The sequence below is a fragment of the Henckelia pumila genome, chromosome 3 (genome assembly GCF_033568475.1).
Source record: "Henckelia pumila isolate YLH828 chromosome 3, ASM3356847v2, whole genome shotgun sequence".
Taxonomy (NCBI): Eukaryota; Viridiplantae; Streptophyta; class Magnoliopsida; order Lamiales; family Gesneriaceae; genus Henckelia; species Henckelia pumila.
This window is the reverse complement of record NC_133122.1, coordinates 173,064,178-173,085,802: the sequence shown is the minus strand read 5'-3', so window position 1 is coordinate 173,085,802 and position 21,625 is coordinate 173,064,178. Positions and strand designations below refer to the sequence as shown.

At 35.0% G+C, this 21,625-nt stretch overlaps 2 protein-coding genes across 2 annotated transcripts; one reads left to right on the top strand and one right to left on the bottom strand.

The window, feature by feature from the left end:
• Nucleotides 1-8,993: 8,993 nt before the first annotated feature.
• Nucleotides 8,994-9,669, bottom strand: LOC140889970 (uncharacterized). The gene is made up of 2 exons (XM_073297716.1): nt 9,467-9,669; nt 8,994-9,321 (listed from the first exon to the last, which is right to left on the bottom strand). Exons 1-2 carry the CDS (start codon nt 9,667-9,669, stop codon nt 8,994-8,996), a joined length of 531 nt encoding a protein of 176 aa, XP_073153817.1.
• Nucleotides 9,670-10,291: 622 nt separating this feature from the next.
• Nucleotides 10,292-21,122, top strand: LOC140893128 (adenylyltransferase and sulfurtransferase MOCS3-like). The gene is made up of 10 exons (XM_073302194.1): nt 10,292-10,556; nt 10,633-10,688; nt 16,434-16,498; nt 16,652-16,726; nt 16,841-16,919; nt 17,040-17,078; nt 17,220-17,328; nt 17,838-17,956; nt 20,303-20,425; nt 20,730-21,122. Exons 1-10 carry the CDS (start codon nt 10,292-10,294, stop codon nt 21,120-21,122), a joined length of 1,323 nt encoding a protein of 440 aa, XP_073158295.1.
• Nucleotides 21,123-21,625: the final 503 nt, after the last annotated feature.

Genomic DNA, 21,625 nt, shown 5'->3' with positions numbered 1-21,625 from the left:
CATGTTTTAATGGTTTACGATTTTGAAGAAACATGAAATTACGAGTATCAAGTTATGAAGTGTTGAAATTGTGAAGCGTGGTCGTTCTTGACAAGTTTTTGATAGATGTGTAGAAAATAATGAATATTTGAAGATTATGATGTTATTGAAAGTTTTAAAGGTGAGAAATTGATGTTTAATTGAAAGAAAATGAATTTTTGAGATTTTGAAGAAGTTGAGCAATTTTGATAGTATTTACGGTTTAAAAGTTTTGAAGCAAAATCATTTAATATTTTAGTGTTTTGAAGTTATTTAATCCATTTTCAATTACAAGAAAATGAGTTTTGATGATTTCTGTAGTTAGGATTTTGGGTAAAAGAAGTTTATGTTTGAAGTTTGAAGTGTTGAAGTTGTGTTTGGTGGCACCGGATTACCGATACTTGTTATGATTTTGAGGATAAAAATTAGTGTAGTGATCCAAATGATATGAGGCTAATTCTATTTGAAAAATAACTTATTTATCTACAACTTTTGTGTTTTGAGTTTTGTCAAAATCATTTTGGAAGATTGGCCAAAATCGCCCCGAAGTGTTTCGAGTGTTTTGAATTTCTGGCAGTGACATATCTTGGGAGAATGAACATAACGTTTTACTGAAAACTTCAATTGAGGTGAGGTTTTCGGCATTAGAAATCCAAGATCAAGAGATACAACTTTTATGTTTACCACTTTTCCAAATTCTGCATGAAAAATAGAGTTTTAGAGCGAGCAAGCTGACCCATGCGCAGGGCATGCGCGCCCGCGCCTTAAAGGTGGCGCCCCCGCGCATGGCCTTCGGGTTTACACTTTTATTTATGTTATTTTAGGGTCCTAAATTTATGGTTATGATCTTTAAAGGCTTATAAAGTATATTTAAGAGTTTTTATGCAAAAAGTTTTAAGTTTTAACTCAAGAATGAAAAGAACGACTTACGTGGATCGATTACATTATGTGATGCATGTGCATGTCTAAGTTTCATTCATGAAACCTATGTTCAATATGAAAGTATGATTTTTATCATATATGACATGCATGAAGTTATTGAGTAAAGTTTTATGTTCATGAATGAAAGTTTATGAAGGAAATTACGATGATATGATGATGTTTCATAGTTAAATGAATGTTATGATGAAAGTTGTGATGAAATGATAAGATGATGAGGCATGAATGAATGATGTTAAGATGAATCATGATATGATATGTTGATGCATGAAAATATTTTGATGTTTTATGTGTCTTTGTGGTGGCAATACGGGATTGGTACTCCGGTTTGGGCTCCGGAGGGACCTTTTCAAATATGGCTCAATGTACGGGTTAGGTAGTCCGGGATGAGCTCCGGAGGGGCCTCCGAAAATGAAAACGAATGTTATGAGGCGTAATGCCATATGGCTCAATGTACGGGTTAGGTACTCCGGGATGAGCTCCGGAGGGGCCCCCGAAAATAAAGAAATGCTTGTTGATCAACAGGAACTACAAATGTGCCCATTATGACGGTTGCCACAATTTCACATAATTCATCACCCCAAAATGATAAGTTATTATGTTATGTTCATGGTTTATGTTCACGGTTTGATGTTTTCCAAATTGCATGATTTTAATTAGATGTTAGTGCAAATGTTTATTTAAGAATAAAATGGTAAAGTTTTGAGAAAATGCAAGAAGTTTACTTTCAAGATTTAAAGTTAAGTAAGTTGATGTCCATGTTTAAGTTCCTTGCATCTTTTAAGATTTTTGAAGTTCATGTTTAAGATTTTAATTTTAAAGTTCCATGATGTTTACGTTAAAGTTTCTCAAGTTCAAGGTATCATGTTATGTATGTTCAAGCTCTTTTAAGTTTAAAGTATTTTGAAACTATAATGATATCGATATGAATATTTGAATCTTGTTGAGTCCTTTAGACTCACTATACTTGAATGGTGCAGATGGTTTAGCAGTTTTGGTTTAAAAAGCTTTGGTACCATGGCTGAAGAGTCCAAGAGGCGAAGACATTGCATGACACGACAGTTCAGAAGTTCTGATGTATTTAAAGAAGAAAGATTTACTTATATTTATTTATGTCATGTGGTTATAATATTTTATGTACGATGTTTAAAAGTAATGATTTAATTTATTTAAATTGTCAGTCTTTTAAAGACGAGTTTTGAGGATTTCAAATGTTTCGTCTTTTAAATGTTCATTTCAGTTTGATATTTGTTATGTGAGTTCCTCGATTATTTTAACTAAGTAGTTTGTTTACAGTAACTCACATTTCCCCATCCTATTTAAATGTTAGTAGTAAGTTTTGATGTGCCGTATTTTAAATGGTCTTTGTTATACAGTTGCATCAGTGTTTCTTATAATTCGTAAACATTATATTGAGTCACGAGTTTTATTGTTAAAGATTTAGATTTTAAATTCTTTGGAATTGATGTGATGCATCCCCTTCTTGGTTTTAAGTTTTGAAAAAAAAATTTCCAACCATTTTTCGCAACTATATTTTATTAAATGTTTAAAAATACGGGATGTCACACTATATGCTAGTACTGTACTTTGACTCGTTTACCGACTCTAAGGGGGTCATCAGGTGTCGGGATTGGGTACAGTTACGACACATATAGGAGTCGATGCTTTGTTGTCAAGGATTCACCACACGCTTGCGAGTGTGGATATCATATGCGATCTGAGGAGATATTAGTGTGACAAATCTCTGGCCAGAGTACATGATGTGCTTTAGGTTACTTGGTTTCCTAGTAGCACATGCGATGTCACTATTTGATCTTCAAGATGCATTGCATAGTTATCGAATCTCGAACGACTCTCGATGTACCAATGGTTGTTGATTCGATCGGGATATATGGATGAAGGGACCGTACTGTACGCTAACCAAAACCTACTGGTTCTTGCAGGCACTATCAGTGATACCTAGGGAATCATGGGGCGATGTTGCTAGGCGCTCATACCATGATTCGATGGGTAAGTAGGAAATGATGTTCCGAGTCACAAGGAGTTGTGAACCCACGACTAGCTGTATCCCTGAACCATTGAGGGTTACACAAGTAATAGATTTCTAATCCCCGTTGAGAAAGTTAAATTTAATGAGTTAAATTTAGTGGATAAAAAGTAGGACTTCTTATTTAGGAGTAGAGGGAGTGAGATTTCCTAAAATGACATAGAGATGCCATTTTTGGAAACCACTGAATTCAGATTCAGAAAATTTATCTTGACTTTAAAATATGCAAAAAAGGTTTCTGTACACATTGGTGAAATTGATTTATCGATTTGAGTCACGATGAATTTTATATTAATTTCTGAACATACAGGCTTTGCTTGTCAGGCCTGAACTTATGACTAATGGGCCCTAAGCTGTTAGCAGCCCATATTATAAATAAGTTATTGCAGTACAGAAATTAGATACAACAGCTCATAATTTTCGAAATCTAAGAGAGTTCTCTCCCTAAGCTTTTCAAAAATCCCCTCTCCTCACCTTCGAAAATTCTGTTCTTCATTTTCGAAAATCCAGTCTGTAAATTTCGAATTTGAAGTCTGATTTAACATATCAAATCTGTTTATTTCTCTTCGTAGAAACTTCTGATAAACTTTCTAGTGCAGTTTATCAGAGGGATTAAGAATTCCGTTCGTGGACCTAATTCAGGAGTTAATCGAGCGAGTCATCAGTTCCAGGGAATTACAACAAGAGAAGATTTAATCTGTTGGTGTCCAAAATCTCGATTCGAGATATCAAGGTAAAATTTATTTTGTTTAAATTTTACGTTTATTATTTTAATCGTATGGATTGACACCCAACGATCTGGAATCGTTCCAGATCAGAAAAATAAAATTTTTAAACTTCCGCTGCACCGGGTGTCGATCTGGCAGATCAGAGAACGCAACTCCAACATTTTCAAGCAAACCTATTGAACTCGAATTTTGTAACGAGCTAGAGCCAAACATTGATAGCACCACCTTCGGGCAGGACACAAAAATAAAAATCTATTCCTCGATCCACTTTCTCATATCCAACTGCACTTTTAGAAACAGAAAAACGAGAAAAGAAAAGAAAAGAAAATACGACAAGGTAGGAGATTGATACAAACTCTTCAATTCCTCAACCGACTTCTTGCATCCAACTTGTAAGTGCACCAGAATACATAAATACCAAACAGAAAAATCCCAAGTTGTAAACTAACCAGAAGGAAAAAAAACTCTAAAGCCACAAGTAAATTAGGAACAAAAAAAAAAGATCAAGCAATGCTAAAAAGTTCGTACACGTGAGTAACTGAAAGATTAAATGAAGAAATCAGAACAAAATTCAACCAAAAAAGGGAAAACCAGAATCTAACACCATCCGCCAGTGCATAATTAAAAAAATCAGCCAAAAAAATACCAAAGGATCTAGCCTTTTTAGGAAACATAAAAACCCAATTTTGACATACAATTACAAAGATAAAAAATCGTGAGAATCAAGTCAATATGAAAATAAAAAAAAAGATATTGATAGTTCTTGAGCTTCTTTAAAAACGTCACTGAATTTTCTTTGGATTGCGGTTCGGTGGAGAATGTAACAAAAGAAGATTTACCTAGGCAAACCAACCCGAAATGAGTTTAGGCCAAGTGAAGAATCCGCCCAATTTGCCAAGAATAAGATCCAATTGCTAGCGTGGGTATTTGAATTTTAAATAGGTTAACCCATTTCGCCGTAATTTTGAAGTGTTACTCTTTGGATTAAAAGGTTTTGATTTTTGTTGGACAATCTAAGAATAACAAACATCACAGATCTTTTCTTTTTTATCCGACAAATTATTATTATTATTATTATTATTATTATTTAAAATAATAAAAAATAACATTTGATTTAAAAATCCTAATCCCATCTCATCTACACAAGAGGCAAGGATTTCGATGGGATTTGATGAGATTTGAAATTACAAATACGGTTTTGATGATTGATAAAATAGAATTTAGAAACATGATTGATATTTGATGGTATTTGATGAGATTCCATTTAATGAATGAAATTTTTATAAAATTTGTTGTAATTCGTGAGATTTTATTGGATCTGAGTTTAAAATATATAATATATATATTTTTTAAAAAATATTTTTTAATAGTAGATTTGAATTCTTCTTTGCAAATTTTACAAAGTATCATTTATTAAAATATTTATATTATCAATTTACATATTTTTATTTTAAATTTATGCCAAAGGCCATGACAAATTATAATTCCAGATATTCGAAATCCGATTCCGATTCCAATTCCAATTCCAAATTAGGTTTTTTAGACGTCTAAGGGCATCTCCAGCCCTTCTCCAAAATGGAGAATATCTCTATTTTGGAGAATATAATTTGCTCCAACCCATCTCCATTTTGGTTCTCCAAAATGGAGATGGCTAGAGTGATTCTCCAATCACGGTAGAAATGGAGAGTGTATTTGGAGCATACTCTTAATTACGAAAATGCCATTTCAATTTTTTCTTTATTTTTTTTGTTTAAATTTTATTCTTATTAAAATGTTTTTTAAAATGTATTCAATATTTTTTAATTTATTATAATTGAATTATATTGAAGACAAATAATAATAATAATAATAATAATAATAATAATAATAATAACAACAACTAAATAAGATCGTGACTAAAAAATACCAAAAAAATTAAATAAAATAAAAAGTTCGAGATGCTTTTATTGGTCATTTATGGGAGAAATATTCTAATTAGGAATATTAGTGTTTAATCATATTTGTAGTTTATAATTATCTCGATTTATGCATGTAATTTTCTGTTTTGTGAATGTTTGCAATTTGATGTAAAATAAATGTATTGTTTTTTTAAATCGAGTCGTATTTAATTTACTTTATTTATATAATTATTATTTTTCTTATATTAATTAATTTGGAGTTAAAAAATAAAATAGACCATTTTATTAAAAACAGAGAACATGGGTTGGAGTGTTATAAAAGAAAGCAATAAACTAACCAAATAAGAAAAGAAACAAGTAATTCAATATATCAAAAGTATTACATGAGTGACCTATTTATAGGTACAAGAAATTCTCGGGTATGGTAACTATGATATTACAAGGAAGTGATATTATCTTGATTCATTACCATCTTCCGAAGATTTGATTATGATTTTCTTCGATCACTCAAATCTTTGACATCCATAATATTGTAACACTCCCCCTTGGATGTCATTCGACGGATGTGCCTCGTTAAAACCTTACTAGAAAAAACCCAATGGGATAAAAGCCTAGCGAAGCAAAAAGAGTACAACATCCCTCGTTGCTCAACTGCCTCGTTAAAAACCTTGTCATGAAAAACCACTTGGGAAAAATCATGGACAAGGGAAAAAGAGTGCAGTTTGGATTAACTCCCCCTGTTGCAAACATCACTTGAAATCTCTAAGTCGTTGCATTCCGATCTTGTACACCAATTTCTCAAAAGTTGATGTGAGCAATGATTTCAGTGAAAATTCGGTCGGATTATCACTTGAGCAAATTTGTTGAATTTAGTTGAGAAGTGCATGCCTCATATCCTTCATAGATCTCTGAGATATAAGTGTTCCGTCATAAGTAACAAGCATCCAGTTTGTCAATAAGATATCTGCATAACTAATCAATTGCAAATCACAAGCATTAAAATAAAATAAGTTGCTTGTATCATATACCTATAAGATATCAAAATTAATTGCATCCATTACTCCTAAAAGCTTGGACCATAGGTCCCAAAAACTCATGTTTTGCTATTGAGTTTAACTCTTCTTGTATTGCAATATTTTAATTTGGCCAATCATGTCTACAATGACATTCATTAACAGATTTATGATCTAGATCATAACATCAAATGCCACATCATGGGCAAACTTTATTGATTAAATCATTTCCCCGTTTTGACATAATTTATCGAGATCTCTTCATTTTCAAGTACTTGAACTTCTTCAAGGATTTGATCATCTACATTTCGAACTGATCAATTGATGAATCATATTTTCAACATGGACATCTATATTATTGCTCCTTTTCTTTTCGTGGATTTTTATCTTTGGATCCAATTTCTCTACCAAGCTTGTTCGAGCTCGTTGTTTGACTGTTCTTTCAGAACATCAATATGTGCTGGAGCATTAGCAGCTATTATGTGTGACTTAGTTACCATTTTTCTCATTAAATGCATCAAGTAATTTACTTGCAATACTTTGCAAATGGACTATTCTTGAACCTCAAGTTCACATTCATTTGTCCGATAATTAAAATGATGTAATGATGCATTCCAAGTTAATTAACTTGGTGATCTCATATTTTTTCCCCCTAATCATCGCATATGCAAATTTATTCTTAAGCTCTTGGCCAAAAGCTAGTTGTAAAGGGGAGAATTCATGGTAACTAGTCAATCTGATGCATATAAGTGTTGCTATACACAAAATATCATATCCCCATAAATATTTGGGGAGTTTTGTTCTCATTATCAATGGTTAGCTATTAATTGGAGACGCTTAATCAAAATTTTCGCTAAACCATTTTGTATATGAACATTTGCAACAAGATGTTCAATAATTATCCCAATTGACATACTACAATAGTCATTGAAAGTTTGAGATTTAATTTCACCAGCATTATCAATAAAATCCTCTCAATATGAGTTGCAAACATTAGTTTGCGATATGATAGTAAACACACATGTAACCATTTCATAAATACATAAAATATTTAAATGGTTCACATGATGGGTGAATGTGCCCATAAATATCACCTTGTACCCTTTTAAAATATAGGTGAATCAATATCAATTTTAGCTGATGAAGGCTTATAATTTGCCTTGAGAACAAGCAACACATGAGAATTCTTTAACATTAATAATCTTTGTTTCTTTAATTGATGTCCATATGAATTCTCAATATTATTTTACGCATCATTGTAAAATTGGGATTTCCCAATTGATTATGCCAAGTCATAAACATATTCATATCAATGAATTTCTTGGCTAACCTTTGCATTCGTCTCCACTACATTTATTGTGTTGTATAAGCCAAAATTAAATGTCGATAATTTTTCAACAATGTATTTCTTTCTCAACATTTCTTTCACAATAAAAAATATCATTTTCCTTCTTGGCTTATAGTCTCAATATAATATCCATTCCGATGGATATCTTGAAAGCTCAATAAATTTCTTTGAGACTTATGAGAGAGTAACACAATTTGTCTCTCCATATAATATTTACTTTTCTATAGCTTTCAATAATAGTTGTACTTTCAAAAATTGTGTTGACATATCTTTTTCTCATGTGTAAATATGAGAATATTTATTCTCTTGAATATGGAATGCGTCATTGCGCTGTCAACACGACATAAATTTCTATTGATTTCATATCCAAAATCCATATTCTATTCACAATAATAAATTTAATAAGAATAAAAACATTTTATTCATATAGAGACAATATGAAATAAATAACTTTGATTTATAATAAAAACAATCAAACAAATTTAAAATTTAAATTACTTAAACCAATAGTCTTCTCAAATAAACCATATAAATAATCCCTAACATTTAAATAAATAGAAACCAAAATGACCAAATAAAAGATAATCAATAGCTTTAATAATTTTGCACGCTTCCTTCTCCAATCAAATGATCAATCTTTTCTTCCGGATCTTCAAAGAAATCAGAAACATCAAAATGTGCCGAAAGAAATGGGCCTCGGCTTAAATCTTCACCTTGATGAATAAAATTAGTTTCAACATCTTTTGTCTTTTATTTTGATGCTTGATAAAGATCAACAAGGTGTTTCGGGGTACGAAAATTATTATACCAATGCATTTTATCTCCACATCTATAGCACCCATTTTCTGAATTCATTGATTTATCATTTTGGCCACTTTCAACATTTTTCTCTTGGTCATTACCACACCTTTTGGAACTTCCATTCCTTTGATCATCATTATTATTATAACCATCGTTAAAGTAACGAGGTTTTTCATGCCCACGACCATATGGATGAAAACGTCATCGACCGCGTCCATGTCCACGCCCACGCCCACGACCACGCCCACGACCAAATCCGGTCTTATTTTGTTTCATCTTTTCCTCATGCATTGCCACATTCACTTCAGGGAATGGGTTGGCACCAGTGGGATGAATTTCATTATTTTTCATCAACAACTCATTATTTTGCTCAGCCACAAGCAAACATGAAATCAAATCAGAATACCTCTTGAAACCTTTCTCTCTATACTGTTGTTGTAAGACAACATTAGAGGCATGGAATGTGGAATATGTTTTTTCCAACAAATCATCACCAGTTATTTTTTCTCCACACAATTTCAATTGTGAACTGATGCGAAACAATGCATAATTATATTCACTTACAGACTTAAAATCTTGTAAGCGCAAGTGCATCCAATCATAACGTACTTTTGGAAGAATATCTCTCTTTTAAATTATTCCATAGATCAAGCGGATCTTTTATCGTCAAATACTCAATTTTCAAACCACCATGAAGATGGTGACGAAGGAATATCATAGCCTTTGCAGGGTTTTGCGGTGATTCTTTATTTTCCTCTTTGATGGTATCTCCAATACCCATAGCATCTATGTGTATTTCAGCATTTAGTATCCAAGAGAGATAATTCTTGCCGGATATATCAAGAGCGGCAAATTCAAGCTTTGAGATATTCGACATGATGAAATCTATATAGAACACAAAATTCATAAATATTGATTAATACACAATAACACAAATGTATATAAAAGTTTAAAGTCAAGCATAAAAATTTAACGGTGAACATAAATAATAATATGTGCACAACAATCATATATATGATATAATTCATTCTTAGAATATTTAAGAAGACAAACACTACAACAAATAAAAATCATCGAAATTGAAATACTCAACTTCTTAATATCTTTTAATGATGTACATCTATAATAATCATGTAATTTATATGTGTACGTGTATCAATATCCATCAATATTAAAATCCAAAAACAGAATCACTAAAAAAACAATTGGATATCAACAATAAATATTAGTTTGTGCATCGAATTTATATCTATGCGTGTAAAAGTCATACTATCAGAAACATATTAATTTAATGATGAGCATGACATGTGTATTAGTGATTGAAATACGAAAACCAAAGATAAAATTGCAGATCATGAACATGTCGTGGAAAAGACGAAAAGAAAAATATGATAGGCTCGTGCTGAATATTAGTATTTTGGAGAATAGAGCGCTCCGTTTCGGAGTAGGGCCGTAGATGCCCTAAAAACGCAACGAAACAAGTTGAGATTTGGAGACTCATGGATTCCAACGCCATTGCAGAAACGCCGGCTGACATCCGCTGCGAAATCGAATCACCGGAGGCTCAAATCGAGCATCAAATATCATCTCTGCAAGCTCGCCTCAATACTGAGGAACAAGGAAATCGAATCACCGGAGGCTCAAATCGAGCATCAAATATCGGGGTTGAAGCGCAAACAAATTTGTTGAAAAGTTCGGTCCTGGTAATTGGAGCTGGTGGCTTGGGTTCACCAGCCTTGCTGTACCTTGCTGCTTGCGGTGTTGGTATATATATACTTTAAATATTTCAATTCTTACCTTTTAGTGATTTCTTTTGATGTTTTCGAAAATTTCCTTGCAGGCCGTGTGGGTATTGTTGATCATGATGTGGTCGAACTTAACAATTTGCACAGGCTGGCAGGCAAGTACCAAACAAAATTACGCATTTGTAATTGTGTTTTGTTTTCATTGTTACTGTCTCACTGTGTTTGTTAAGATTCAATAGGATCAATAGCTCCAAGAACACAAAATCAAACCAAGAACAGATTCAGTGTCACAACCGAATCAATATCACAAAGACCACACGAACTCGATTCACAAGAACTTGAAATCAAAACCAGCACAGCAACATCAATCCAATTTCAAGAAAGTAAGATGACTTCGAGATTTACGTGGTTCGGCTATAACGAGCCTACATCCACGGGAGACTGCCCTTCTTCTTATTACTCAACAATCAAATACAAGTTTTCGAATCAATACATCCAATCAACAATTAAGAAAGCTATAATACAGCTACCAATAAGAACAAGATACAGATCGAGCCTTCTATATCCTCCTTTGCTTCCTGTTCTTCACCTTTTTCTTTAGCTGTCCCTTTCGAAATTGTTCCTCCTTTTGGATTCTTGAATTTTCACGAGAGAAAAGAGCAGTAAATGATGTCTGGAATTGATTGCTTTTTTAACCACCACAACTTTCCCTTTTTTAGGTTAGTTCATTAGTTGAGTTCCTCAACCGCCAACGACTATCGAATTTCTCCACTTATATATTTGGATTTGGGCTTCACTAATTATTTGGCCATTTAATTAGTTACAGCCCAAGACCAAATTGATATGGGTTGAGAACAAGTCCAAGCCTGGCTACTGAGTTTTAGAGCCCCAAGAGAATAGCAGACACTACTTTACAAATCTCCACCTTGTCTGTTATGTTGAGGCAGCCTCCTTGTTCTCCTCCTGGTCATGCGAAGTCTTTGTCAATTGCCCCAATCAAGTCTTGACATAACTTGAACTTAGACTGAGGTAATGACTTAGTGAGTGCATCAGATGGATTTTCTTCAGTTCTTATTTTAACCACCTTGACTTCTCCAGTTTCAATGATGTCTTTCACAAAATGAAACTTAACATCAATGTGTTTTGTTCTTTCGTGAAACACTTGATGTTTAGTCAAGTGTATAGCACTCTGACTATCACTATGAACTTCAACCACCTCTTGCTTTAGACCAAGTTCAGATATCAGCCCCTTCAACCAAAGTGCTTCCTTGATCCCTTCGGTTATTGCCATATATTCTGCTTCTGTAGTGGAGAGGGCAACAACAGGTTGTAGTACTGACTTCCAGATAATAGCAGTCCCATAAGCTGTAAATACAAAACCAGTAAGAGACTTTCTTGTATCAAGGTTTCCAGCATAATCCGAATCAACAAAACCCTCCAAAGGTTTAGCATCACTATTTCTTTTCTGAAATAACAATCCCAAGTTTACTGATCCTTTAAGGTATCTCAGAGTCCATTTCAGTGCTTCCCAATGTGGCCTTCCAGGATTTGCCATAAATCTTGATACAACACTTATAGCATGAGCTAAATCTGGTCTGCTACAAACCATAGCATACATAATGCTCCCAACTCCACTTGCATAAGGTATAGCTGTCATTGTTTTCTTTTCATCCAAGTCCTCTGGAGATTGACTTGATGATAGCTTCATTTGATGACCAAGAGGAGTAGTTACAGGTTTAGACTCATGCATATTGAACTTCTGCAGTACCTTATTTAGATATGCCCTTTGACTCAGAAACAAGCTCTTCTTCTGTCTGTTTCTCTTTATTTCCATACCTAATATTTTTCTTGCTTCTCTAAGATTCTTCATATCGAATTCAGTACCGAGCTCACTCTTGAGGTCTTCAATATCAGCTTTATTTTTACTTGCTATAAGCATATCATCCACATATAAAATCAAATAAGTATAAGTGAGATTTTCTTCTTCCTTAAAATACACACAACTGTCATAGCGGCTTCTCTTGAAGTTTATTTTCTTCATGAAATCATCAAACTTCAAGTACCATTGCCTGGGACTTTGCTTCAATCCATAGAGTGATTTCTGGAGCTTACAGACTTTATCATTAACCTCACTGTCCAAATATCCTTCAGGTGGTTCCATTAAGATAGATTCTTCTAAATCACCATGGAGAAAAGCTGTCTTTACATCAAGTTGTTCCAACTCCAAATCCAGTTGTGTGGCAATAGCCAATATGAGTCTTATTGAACTGTGTTTCACAACCGTTGAGAAAATCTCATTGTAATCAATTCCCTCAAGCTGTGAGTAACCCTTTGCTACCACTCTTGCCTTGAACTTGAGTTTACTTTCAGTTGTGGCATCTTCTTTAACTTTATAGATCCATTTGCAGCCTAGAACTCTTTTCCCCTTTGGCTTATCTATCATTTCCCAAGTATTGTTCCTATGTAAAGAATCAAGTTCCTCCTTCATGGCAGCTTGCCAACTTCTTTTGTGCTTGCTGTTAATGACTTCCTTGTATGAGGAAGGTTCATCAAACTCAATTTTTTCAGCTGTGCTTAATGCATAAGAGACCATATCAGCTTCAGCAAATCTTATAGGAGGTTTTATTTCCCTCCTTTGACTGTCCCTTGCCAATCTGTAAGATTGAGGTTGATCACTGCTTTGAGATTGATCACTGTCTTTAGTTGATTCCTGAGTTTCTGCTGTTTGTTTTGCATTATCCACTGAACTTTCTTTTTCCAGGAAACTCCACCTCAATTTGTGATTCCTCATTTCTCACTTCTTCGATTTTAAGATCTGCTTTCTTGAGATTATAACCCATCCTTGACTCATCAAAAGTTACATCCCTTGTATTGAAACATTTTGGACCAGTAGACTCTAAATTTCAGACTTTAAACCCCTTGACACCCTCTGGGTATCCTATGAAAATACACTTTAGAGCTCTAGGTTCCAACTTACCTTGCTTTCTATGTGCATAGGTAAGCAACCAAACACTCTAAGGTGTGAGTACTCAGCTGGAACTCCATTCCATGCTTCCATAGGAGTCTTTTGATTTAATCCACTTGCAGGACATCTGTTGATAAGATAAGTTGCTATTGCAAGAGCTTCACCCCAGAAGGTTTTAGGTAATCCAGCATTCAATATTAAACATCTTATTCTCTCCAGAAGTGTGCGGTTCATTCTCTCAGCAACTCCATTTTGCTGGGGGGGTATGTGGTACAGATAAGTGTCGAGTGATGCCCCTTTTACTGCATAGATCCTTGAATTCTTTCGAAAGGAATTCCAAACCATTATCTGTCCTCAAATATTTCACCTTGTGATCTGTTTTGTTTTCAACATTCACCAGCCATTCTTTGAATTTGGAAGCAGCTTCATCCTTAGACTTTAACAGGTAAGTCCAAACTCTTCTTGTATGATCATCAATGATGGACATGAAATATTTACTGCCTCCATGTGTGAGAGTCTTCGAAGGGCCCCAGAGATCAGAATGTATATATTCCAGTGGCTTTGTAGAAATATGCTTTCCTTGTTCAAATTTCACCCTCTTAGCTTTTCCTAAAATGCAGTAGTCACAGAAATCAAGTCCTCTCACTTCATCACCACAAAGAAGACCTTGCTTTGACAATTCCAGCAGTCCCTTCTCACTTGCATGGTCGAGTCTCATATGCCATAAACTTGACTTGTCTTGTGCTTCATGAATTAAAGCTGAGCCTCCTATGACTGTCTTTGCTAGTAGAATGTATAGTGAGTTCAATCTTAGTCCTTTCATCACTACTAGAGCACCCCTGGAAATCTTGATTATTCCATTTTCAGATTTGAAATTATATCCTCCTGATTCAAGTGTTCCCAAAGAGATTAAATTTCTCTTTAGTTCAGGGACAAATCTGACATCCTTCAGTATTCTTTCTTCACCACTATCCATTTGTAATTTGATAGTGCCAACTCCTTTGACTCTGCATGACTTATCATTTCCCAGTAACACCAGTCCCTGATCTGATTCATTTATATCCTCAAACCAGCCCTTGGTTGGACACATATGATAAGTGCAACCTGTGTCCAGTATCCAGACATTCTTCATGTCATTATCAGTCATTACAAGAGCCTCAGCATGGTCATAACCCTCTGTTATAACAGCAGCCCCTGCATTATCTTTAGGCTTCTCGAAAAATCTCTTCTTCCTTTCAGGACATTCCCTTTTGAAATGCCCCTCTTTGTGGCAGATAAAACACTTGTACTTTGGTTTACTCTTAGAACGAGCTCGTGTTTTATGAGAACTTTGAGTCCTCTTATTTGACCTTCCTCTTACATTCAAGCTTTCACCTAGAGATTCACCAGTTGCTTGAATCTTTCTCTGCAATTCCTTAGACTGAATTGCTGACTGAACTTCATCTAAAGATATGGACTGATCTCTGCCATATAACATGGCATCCTTGAAGTTTTCATAAGATTTAGGTAGAGCATTGAGTAATATGAGAGCTTTGTCCTCATCTTCGAGTTTCACCTCTACATTTTCCAGATCATCAAGGATCTTGATGAATTCCTCAATTTGATCCTCAATGCTTTTGCCTTCTTGAAATCTAAAAGAGTACAGCCGCTGCTTCATATAAAGTCTATTGGCAAGTGACTTTGTCATATAGATGCTTTCAAGTTTAAGCCACATCGCACAAGCTGACTGTTCCCTAGAGACTTCCCTCAATGGCTTGTCCCCTAGACACAAAATAATAGCACATTGAGCCTTCTCCAGTATCTCAGCCCGTTCCTTTTCATTTGATGAAGATGACATTTCTTCCTTGGATTTCAGTGCTTCTCCAAGCCCTTGCTGAACCAGAATCGCTTTCATCTTGATTCTCCATAGGGCAAAGTCGTTCTTGCCCGTGAACTTCTCTATGTCGAACTTCATCAATCCCATTGAATCTATGATTCCCACAGACGGCGCCACTGTTAAGATTCAATAGGATCAATAGCTCCAAGAACACAAAATCAAACCAAGAACAGATTCAGTGTCACAACCGAATCAATATCACAAAGACCACACAAACTCGATTCACAAGAACTTGAAATCAAAACCAGCACAGCAACATCAATCCAATTTCAAGAAAGTAAGATGACTTCGAGATTTACGTGGTTCGGCTATAACGAGCCTACATCCACGGGAGACTGCCCTTCTTCTTATTACTCAACAATCCAGATACAAGTTTTCGAATCAATACATCCAATCAATAATTAGAAAAGCTATAATACAGCTACCAGTAAGAACAAGATACAGAGCCTTCTATATCCTCCTTTGCTTCCTGTTCTTCACCTTTTTCTTTAGCTGTCCCTTTCGAAATTGTTCCTCCTTTTGGATTCTTGAATTTTCACGAGAGAAAAGAGAAGTAAATGATTTCTGGAATTGATTGCTTTTTTAACCACCGCAACTTTCCCTTTTTTAGGTTAGTTCATTAGTTGAGTTCCTCAACCGCCAACGACTATCGAATTTCTCCACTTATATATTTGGATTTGGGCTTCACTAATTATTTGGCCATTTAATTAGTTACAGCCCAAGACCAAATTGATATGGGTTGAGAACAAGTCCAAGCCCGGCTACTGAGTTTTAGAGCCCCAAGAGAATAGCAGACACTACTTTACAGTGTTAAAGTTTGGCTTTTTACGTGTTTGGAATTGTTGTAGCCTCCCCCAACCTAAAAGCACTATGAAACATAATGTTTTCCAGATTTTCCCGCACACCCTCGTCACGTCTTTCTCGTGTTTGGGATTCTGGAACAATTGATTTAAGATTCCCATGACGTAAAGCTCTATATAAAAGTAGTTTTGTGCCACGAGCTTTTGGTCCTGCCATTTGAATTTAATGATTGAATTTTTCCAATCGTTTTTTAGATAATTCATACTGAAGCATATATTGGAAGATCAAAAGTAGAGTCTGCTACTGCTGCTTGTCAGGCGAATGCTACTTGTTTATTTATCTTTTAAATTTTTTATTGTAGTTAAGCATCATATTGATCACATTAAATAGTATTTTTTATTACCTAATTTGAAAATTCAGTGTTATGTTTATTGCAATTGTTGTGCCAACCTTTCTTCCATCATTTCCTTAGGATCAACTCTACTGCTCAAATAGTTGAGCACAAGGAAGCATTGCGCACATCAAATGCATTGGAGATTATGAGCAAGTATGATATGATATTATTCCCTCTATGTTTAGATTACATCATATTCATTTTACAATGACTTTTGTAGTTAATGTTGTGCTGAAATTTAATCTTTTGCGATGTTTATTTTTTCAGGTATGATGTTGTTGTAGATGCAACTGATAATGTTCCGAGTCGTTACATGATCAATGATTGCTGTGTGGTATTGGGAAAGGTCACTTGGTACTTGCTCTGTCCTTTTTTGAAAATAAATTGGCAGATTTAATTTGCATACTGTAAAAAGTTTTTATCGTGCTTGAACCTTCTCTGAGCATCCATCTGTTCGTGCTTGCAGCCTCTTGTTTCTGGAGCTGCTCTTGGACTCGAAGGACAGGTATCGTGAGGCGAAAAATGATTCACTTTGGTTGCAGATTATGATCCTTGTGCTTAACAACCTACAAGCATCATTAATAAACTTCAGTGTAATTTATTAGCATTTTGCTTACATAACCCATCCTCTCTATTGTTTGTGCAGCTCACTGTTTACAATTATAATGGAGGTCCTTGCTATCGATGCCTGTTCCCTACTCCACCGCCTACAACAGCATGTCAAAGATGTGCAGACAGTGGAGTTCTGGGAGTAGGTAATTGAGCATGTTTAATGCTTTCACTGAGTTTTAGTTGATGTTTCCAAATTTCGTAGTATGGGGTGAAGTCATTTTACGTGCCATCCCTTTTTAGTGTAATTGTGCATATCCTCTTTCAAATGTAAAAAAGTTGGTTGAGATGATAATGTGAGATTTTTTGTTTTGTAGCTTGAAAATAGTCTTTTTATTCTTTTTTTCTTTTCTTCCTTTCTTCTTTTTGGTTGTGTTGCTCGGGTTCATTTTACATGATGTTTGCTTCAGACATCATACTCGGAGTTCAAGAAATCATGAAACTTGTTCCACTCAACTTCAAGAATTTTCTGTTGAGAGATTGATAGAATCCTTCTCTCTTCTCTTCTAAGCACACCCAAACATGAATTGTTTTCAGAGTCTGACCCTTGGCCTTGTCTGAGAGATTAGGATTTCAAAGAGAAAATAGTGTACTCTTGAGAACTTAAATAGACTTTCATTGGTATTTGATCTTGATACTTTATATTTATATACAATACCAGACTTTTTTGGGTGCCTCCAAGCGCTGGAGGCTGTTAAAGTTTCTGGTGCTGTTGGTGAACCACTTTCAGGACGGATGCTTCTGTTTGATGCGCTTTCTAGTCGAATTCGTGTTGTATGTACCTGCTAAGATGCTGTTCTTCAGTTTAAAAGCTCTTTCATAACCTTATGAATTTTTTGGGAGCTATCTGTCTGTTGTCTATGTTGGCGTTGCGTTCTCTGATCTGTCAGATCTGGCACCCAGTGCAGCGGAAGTTTAAAATTTTTATAGATCTGGAACGATTCCAAATCCTAGGTGCTAGATCCGTACGATTAAAATAGTAAACGTAAAATTTAAATACGTGATGAAAATTTTACCTCTCAAGCTCTCTAGGTTTCGAAATTTATGTGCTGTGTGTTCTCTAATTTCTGTACTGCAATAACTTATTTATAACATGGGCTGCTAACAGCTTAGGGCCCGTTAGTCATAAGTTCAATCCTGACAAGCAAAACCCGTAAGTTCAGAAATTAATATAAAATTCATCGTGACTCTAATTGATAAACCAATTTTACCAATGTGTACAGAAACCTTTTCTGCATATTTTAAAGTCAAAATAAATTTTCTGAATCCGAATTCAGTGGTTTCCAAAAATGATCATCCCTGTGTCATTTTATAAAACTATACTCCCTCTGTTCAAAAATCAAGAAGCCCCACTTCTCGTTTGCTAAATTTAACCCATTAAATTTAACTATCTCATCGGGGATTAGAAATCCATTACTTGTGTGACCCTCAATGGTTCAGGGATACAGCTAGCCGTGGGCTCACAACACATTGTGACTCGGAACAACAATTTCCGACTTACCCAACGAATCATGGTAAGAGCGCCTAGCAACATCGCCCCATAATTCCCTAGGTATCACTGATAGTGCCTGCAAGAACCAGTGGGTTTTGGTTAGCATATAGTACGGTCCCTTCATCCATATATCCCGACCGAATCAACAACCATTGGTATATCGAGAGTCGTTCGAGATTCGATAACCATGCAATACATCTTGAAGATCAAATAGTGACATCGCATGTGCAACTACGAAACCAGGTAACCTAAAGCACATCATGTACTCTGGCCAGAGATTTGTCACACTAATATCTCCTCAGATCGCATAGGATATCCACGCTCGCAAGCGTGTGGTGAATCCTTGACAACGAAGCATTGACTCCTATATGTTTCGTAACTGTACCCAATCTCGACACCTGATGACCTCATGGAGTCGGTAAACGAGTCAAAGTATAGTACTAGCATATAGAGTCTCCATGATGTTTCAAGTAGTAAGGACTAATGGTGTACAACCAAAACCACGGACTTATCCACTCAATAAGTGAAAACCACTTGGAAAGTTCGAATAGGGTAGTTCGATCACCCATCTAATGAATATCCATTTGCATGCTTTGAACATCTCCATGTTCCATACCAATGAAACGTGGTACTCGGCATCGCAAATGCTAGTCTCAATATCGAGCGATCCTTATCCTTATTACAGACGGCTCAATCGACTAGGAACATGTTTAGAATATATAGTGATTATAAGATATGTTTCATGATAGTCATTCATATCCACTATCACATCTTACATGCACTCTAGTATATTTAAGGTCTTTATCTAAATATCGTATAGTACGTCACAACATAACAATATGACAAAAGATAAAGTAAATGCCAATAAAGAGTGTAAATTATATTAAACAAAGATTGTTTATAATAAGAGTCATCAAAGCGCTCAGCCATAAGTTGGCTAGCAGAGCATCCACTCTTTCAGTCTACCCACCCTTCAATTTAATATTATTCTCTTAACTATGAGCACTATTAGTATTCTTCAACTTTGAGAAATAAGACCTGTAGATGATCAGTTATCTTCATTCAACGATAAAATTATGGGTTCTCGTGTCCTTGTCCTGGGCAATCATTGTACCTGTAAGGTAAGGTTCTTTTGAGCAGTCGTTTTCAATTTTAATTTTTTTTTTGTTTTTTTTTTAAATCTCTTATTAAAAAAAATGATTTTTTTTAAATCAAGATAAATGATTTGTGTATACATTAAAAAAACGCACATTGTTACCTGCCAAAGTTCACTATGCATAAACTGACTACCAAATCTCATAGCAACTGCAACATTTGACACTTGTGCTGCAAAACCTGAAAAGAAGGTTTGCAAGTTGTTCGGTTGGATGCATCTCAAGCTTAACTTGCCATTTTATCAGCTTCATAAATTGGGCAATCAAACTTAGAGTTCAACCCACTTACCCATTTTCTATCCCCAACAAAACATTAACAACACGTTCTAACACAAAATTCTGTAGAGTTTATTTGAGTTTTGTTTTGTTGTACAATGAATTTCCTGTTTTTTGGAATGTTTTCAGTATTAAATATTTACTAACTCATGCAAAATATCTTGTGTATACCCTAAACTGGTGCTATTTCAATTTAAGGTTAAAATTAGGGGAAGATCATTGCAGTATGTAGCCTGTGGAGAGGCTGCAACACTGACATCAGAGCAATTTCATGAATTTGACTACGAAAAGTTCACCCAATCTTCACTATATCAACGGTGTGCATCGTCTTTGTTTATTTTCTTATGTGGTGTCTATCTCCTTGTGCAGAATTTTTGAACTAGGGAAAAAAGTTGGCCCCGTTTGAAGTTCCTAATGAGCTTGGTCATAGCTAATTTTAATCACTGAGCCTTCCCTTTGCATCTGGAGTCGTTAACATTCCATTGCACTGCTGATCATCTATCCAGCTCCCATCATTTGCTTTAGATACTGCTCCATTTATGGATTTATTCCACGTAGAGTAGACTAAGCATGTAGTCTTGTGTGTTTAATTTGATCACTCACATGTTATTCCCATTCATTGCAGACTCCATTGAAGTTAAACTTACTTCCAGCTGATGCTAGAGTAACCAGCAAGGAGTACAATAATAGATTTTTGAAAGGTGAAGCACATGTATTGTTGGATGTGAGGCCATCCCATCACTACAAAATCATCTCTCTCCCCAAATCCTTGAACATCCCTCTCTCAAATTTGGAGGGCCGGTTACCTGAAATTTCTACAGCATTGAGAAACGAGAATGACAATGACAAGGGTAGTGCTCGTTCAAGCCATTATTTGTATGTCATTTGCAGACGAGGCAATGATTCTCAAAGGGGTGTTCAATTCCTGCACAAGAATGGGTATACTTCTGCTAAAGACATAATAGGAGGGCTCGAATCATGGGCACATGACGTTGATCCCAAGTTCCCAATTTACTAACAATTCTCGCACATGAAATCCTGTATGTTTAAATTTCTTCCCGTTCACTTATCTATAGAAGATGCAGTTGTGCAATGGTTTCCGAGATGGAAGTTGAATTTTAAAGCATTTAAGTAATGCATTGTTTGTTTGTTTCTTCATCTAGCATAAATGATAGTCATGTTTGTGTTGCTTATTTTAATATCGTTTTGTTGTTGTTTTGCATGCATTTATATGTTGTAATTTAGCATTTTGTTCTTATTTTATTTATCATGTCTGCATAACATATTCCCGGATTTATTGTGTAATACGTCGCATTTTACTGGAAAACAAGAGAAGTGTTGAAGAATGAAGAGAAGTGTTGAAGAAAAAGACGGAAAACGGAGCTTGGGAAGTGCTATGGTAAAAGCTGGAGGAGTGAAATGATTTATTTCAGAAGGTGGAAATAGAACTTTTCACGCTATAGCTTGACATTTCTTACGCCATGGCGTAAACAGAGAATTGGTAGAAGATGGAAACAGAAC

Excerpts from the sequence above, each read along its gene's own strand:
- LOC140889970 (XM_073297716.1), bottom strand. The coding sequence starts at position 9,669 with ATGTCGAATATCTCAAAGCTTGAATTTGCCGCTCTTGATATATCCGGC. Across the intron at positions 9,322-9,466 it reads CATGGTGGTTTGAAAATTGA|TTCACAATTGAAATTGTGTG; the intron begins GTATTTGACGAT and ends GTTTCGCATCAG.
- LOC140893128 (XM_073302194.1), top strand. The coding sequence starts at position 10,292 with ATGGATTCCAACGCCATTGCAGAAACGCCGGCTGACATCCGCTGCGAA. Across the intron at positions 10,689-16,433 it reads TTAACAATTTGCACAGGCTG|ATAATTCATACTGAAGCATA; the intron begins GCAGGCAAGTAC and ends ATCGTTTTTTAG. Across the intron at positions 20,426-20,729 it reads CTTCACTATATCAACGGTGT|ACTCCATTGAAGTTAAACTT; the intron begins GCATCGTCTTTG and ends CATTCATTGCAG.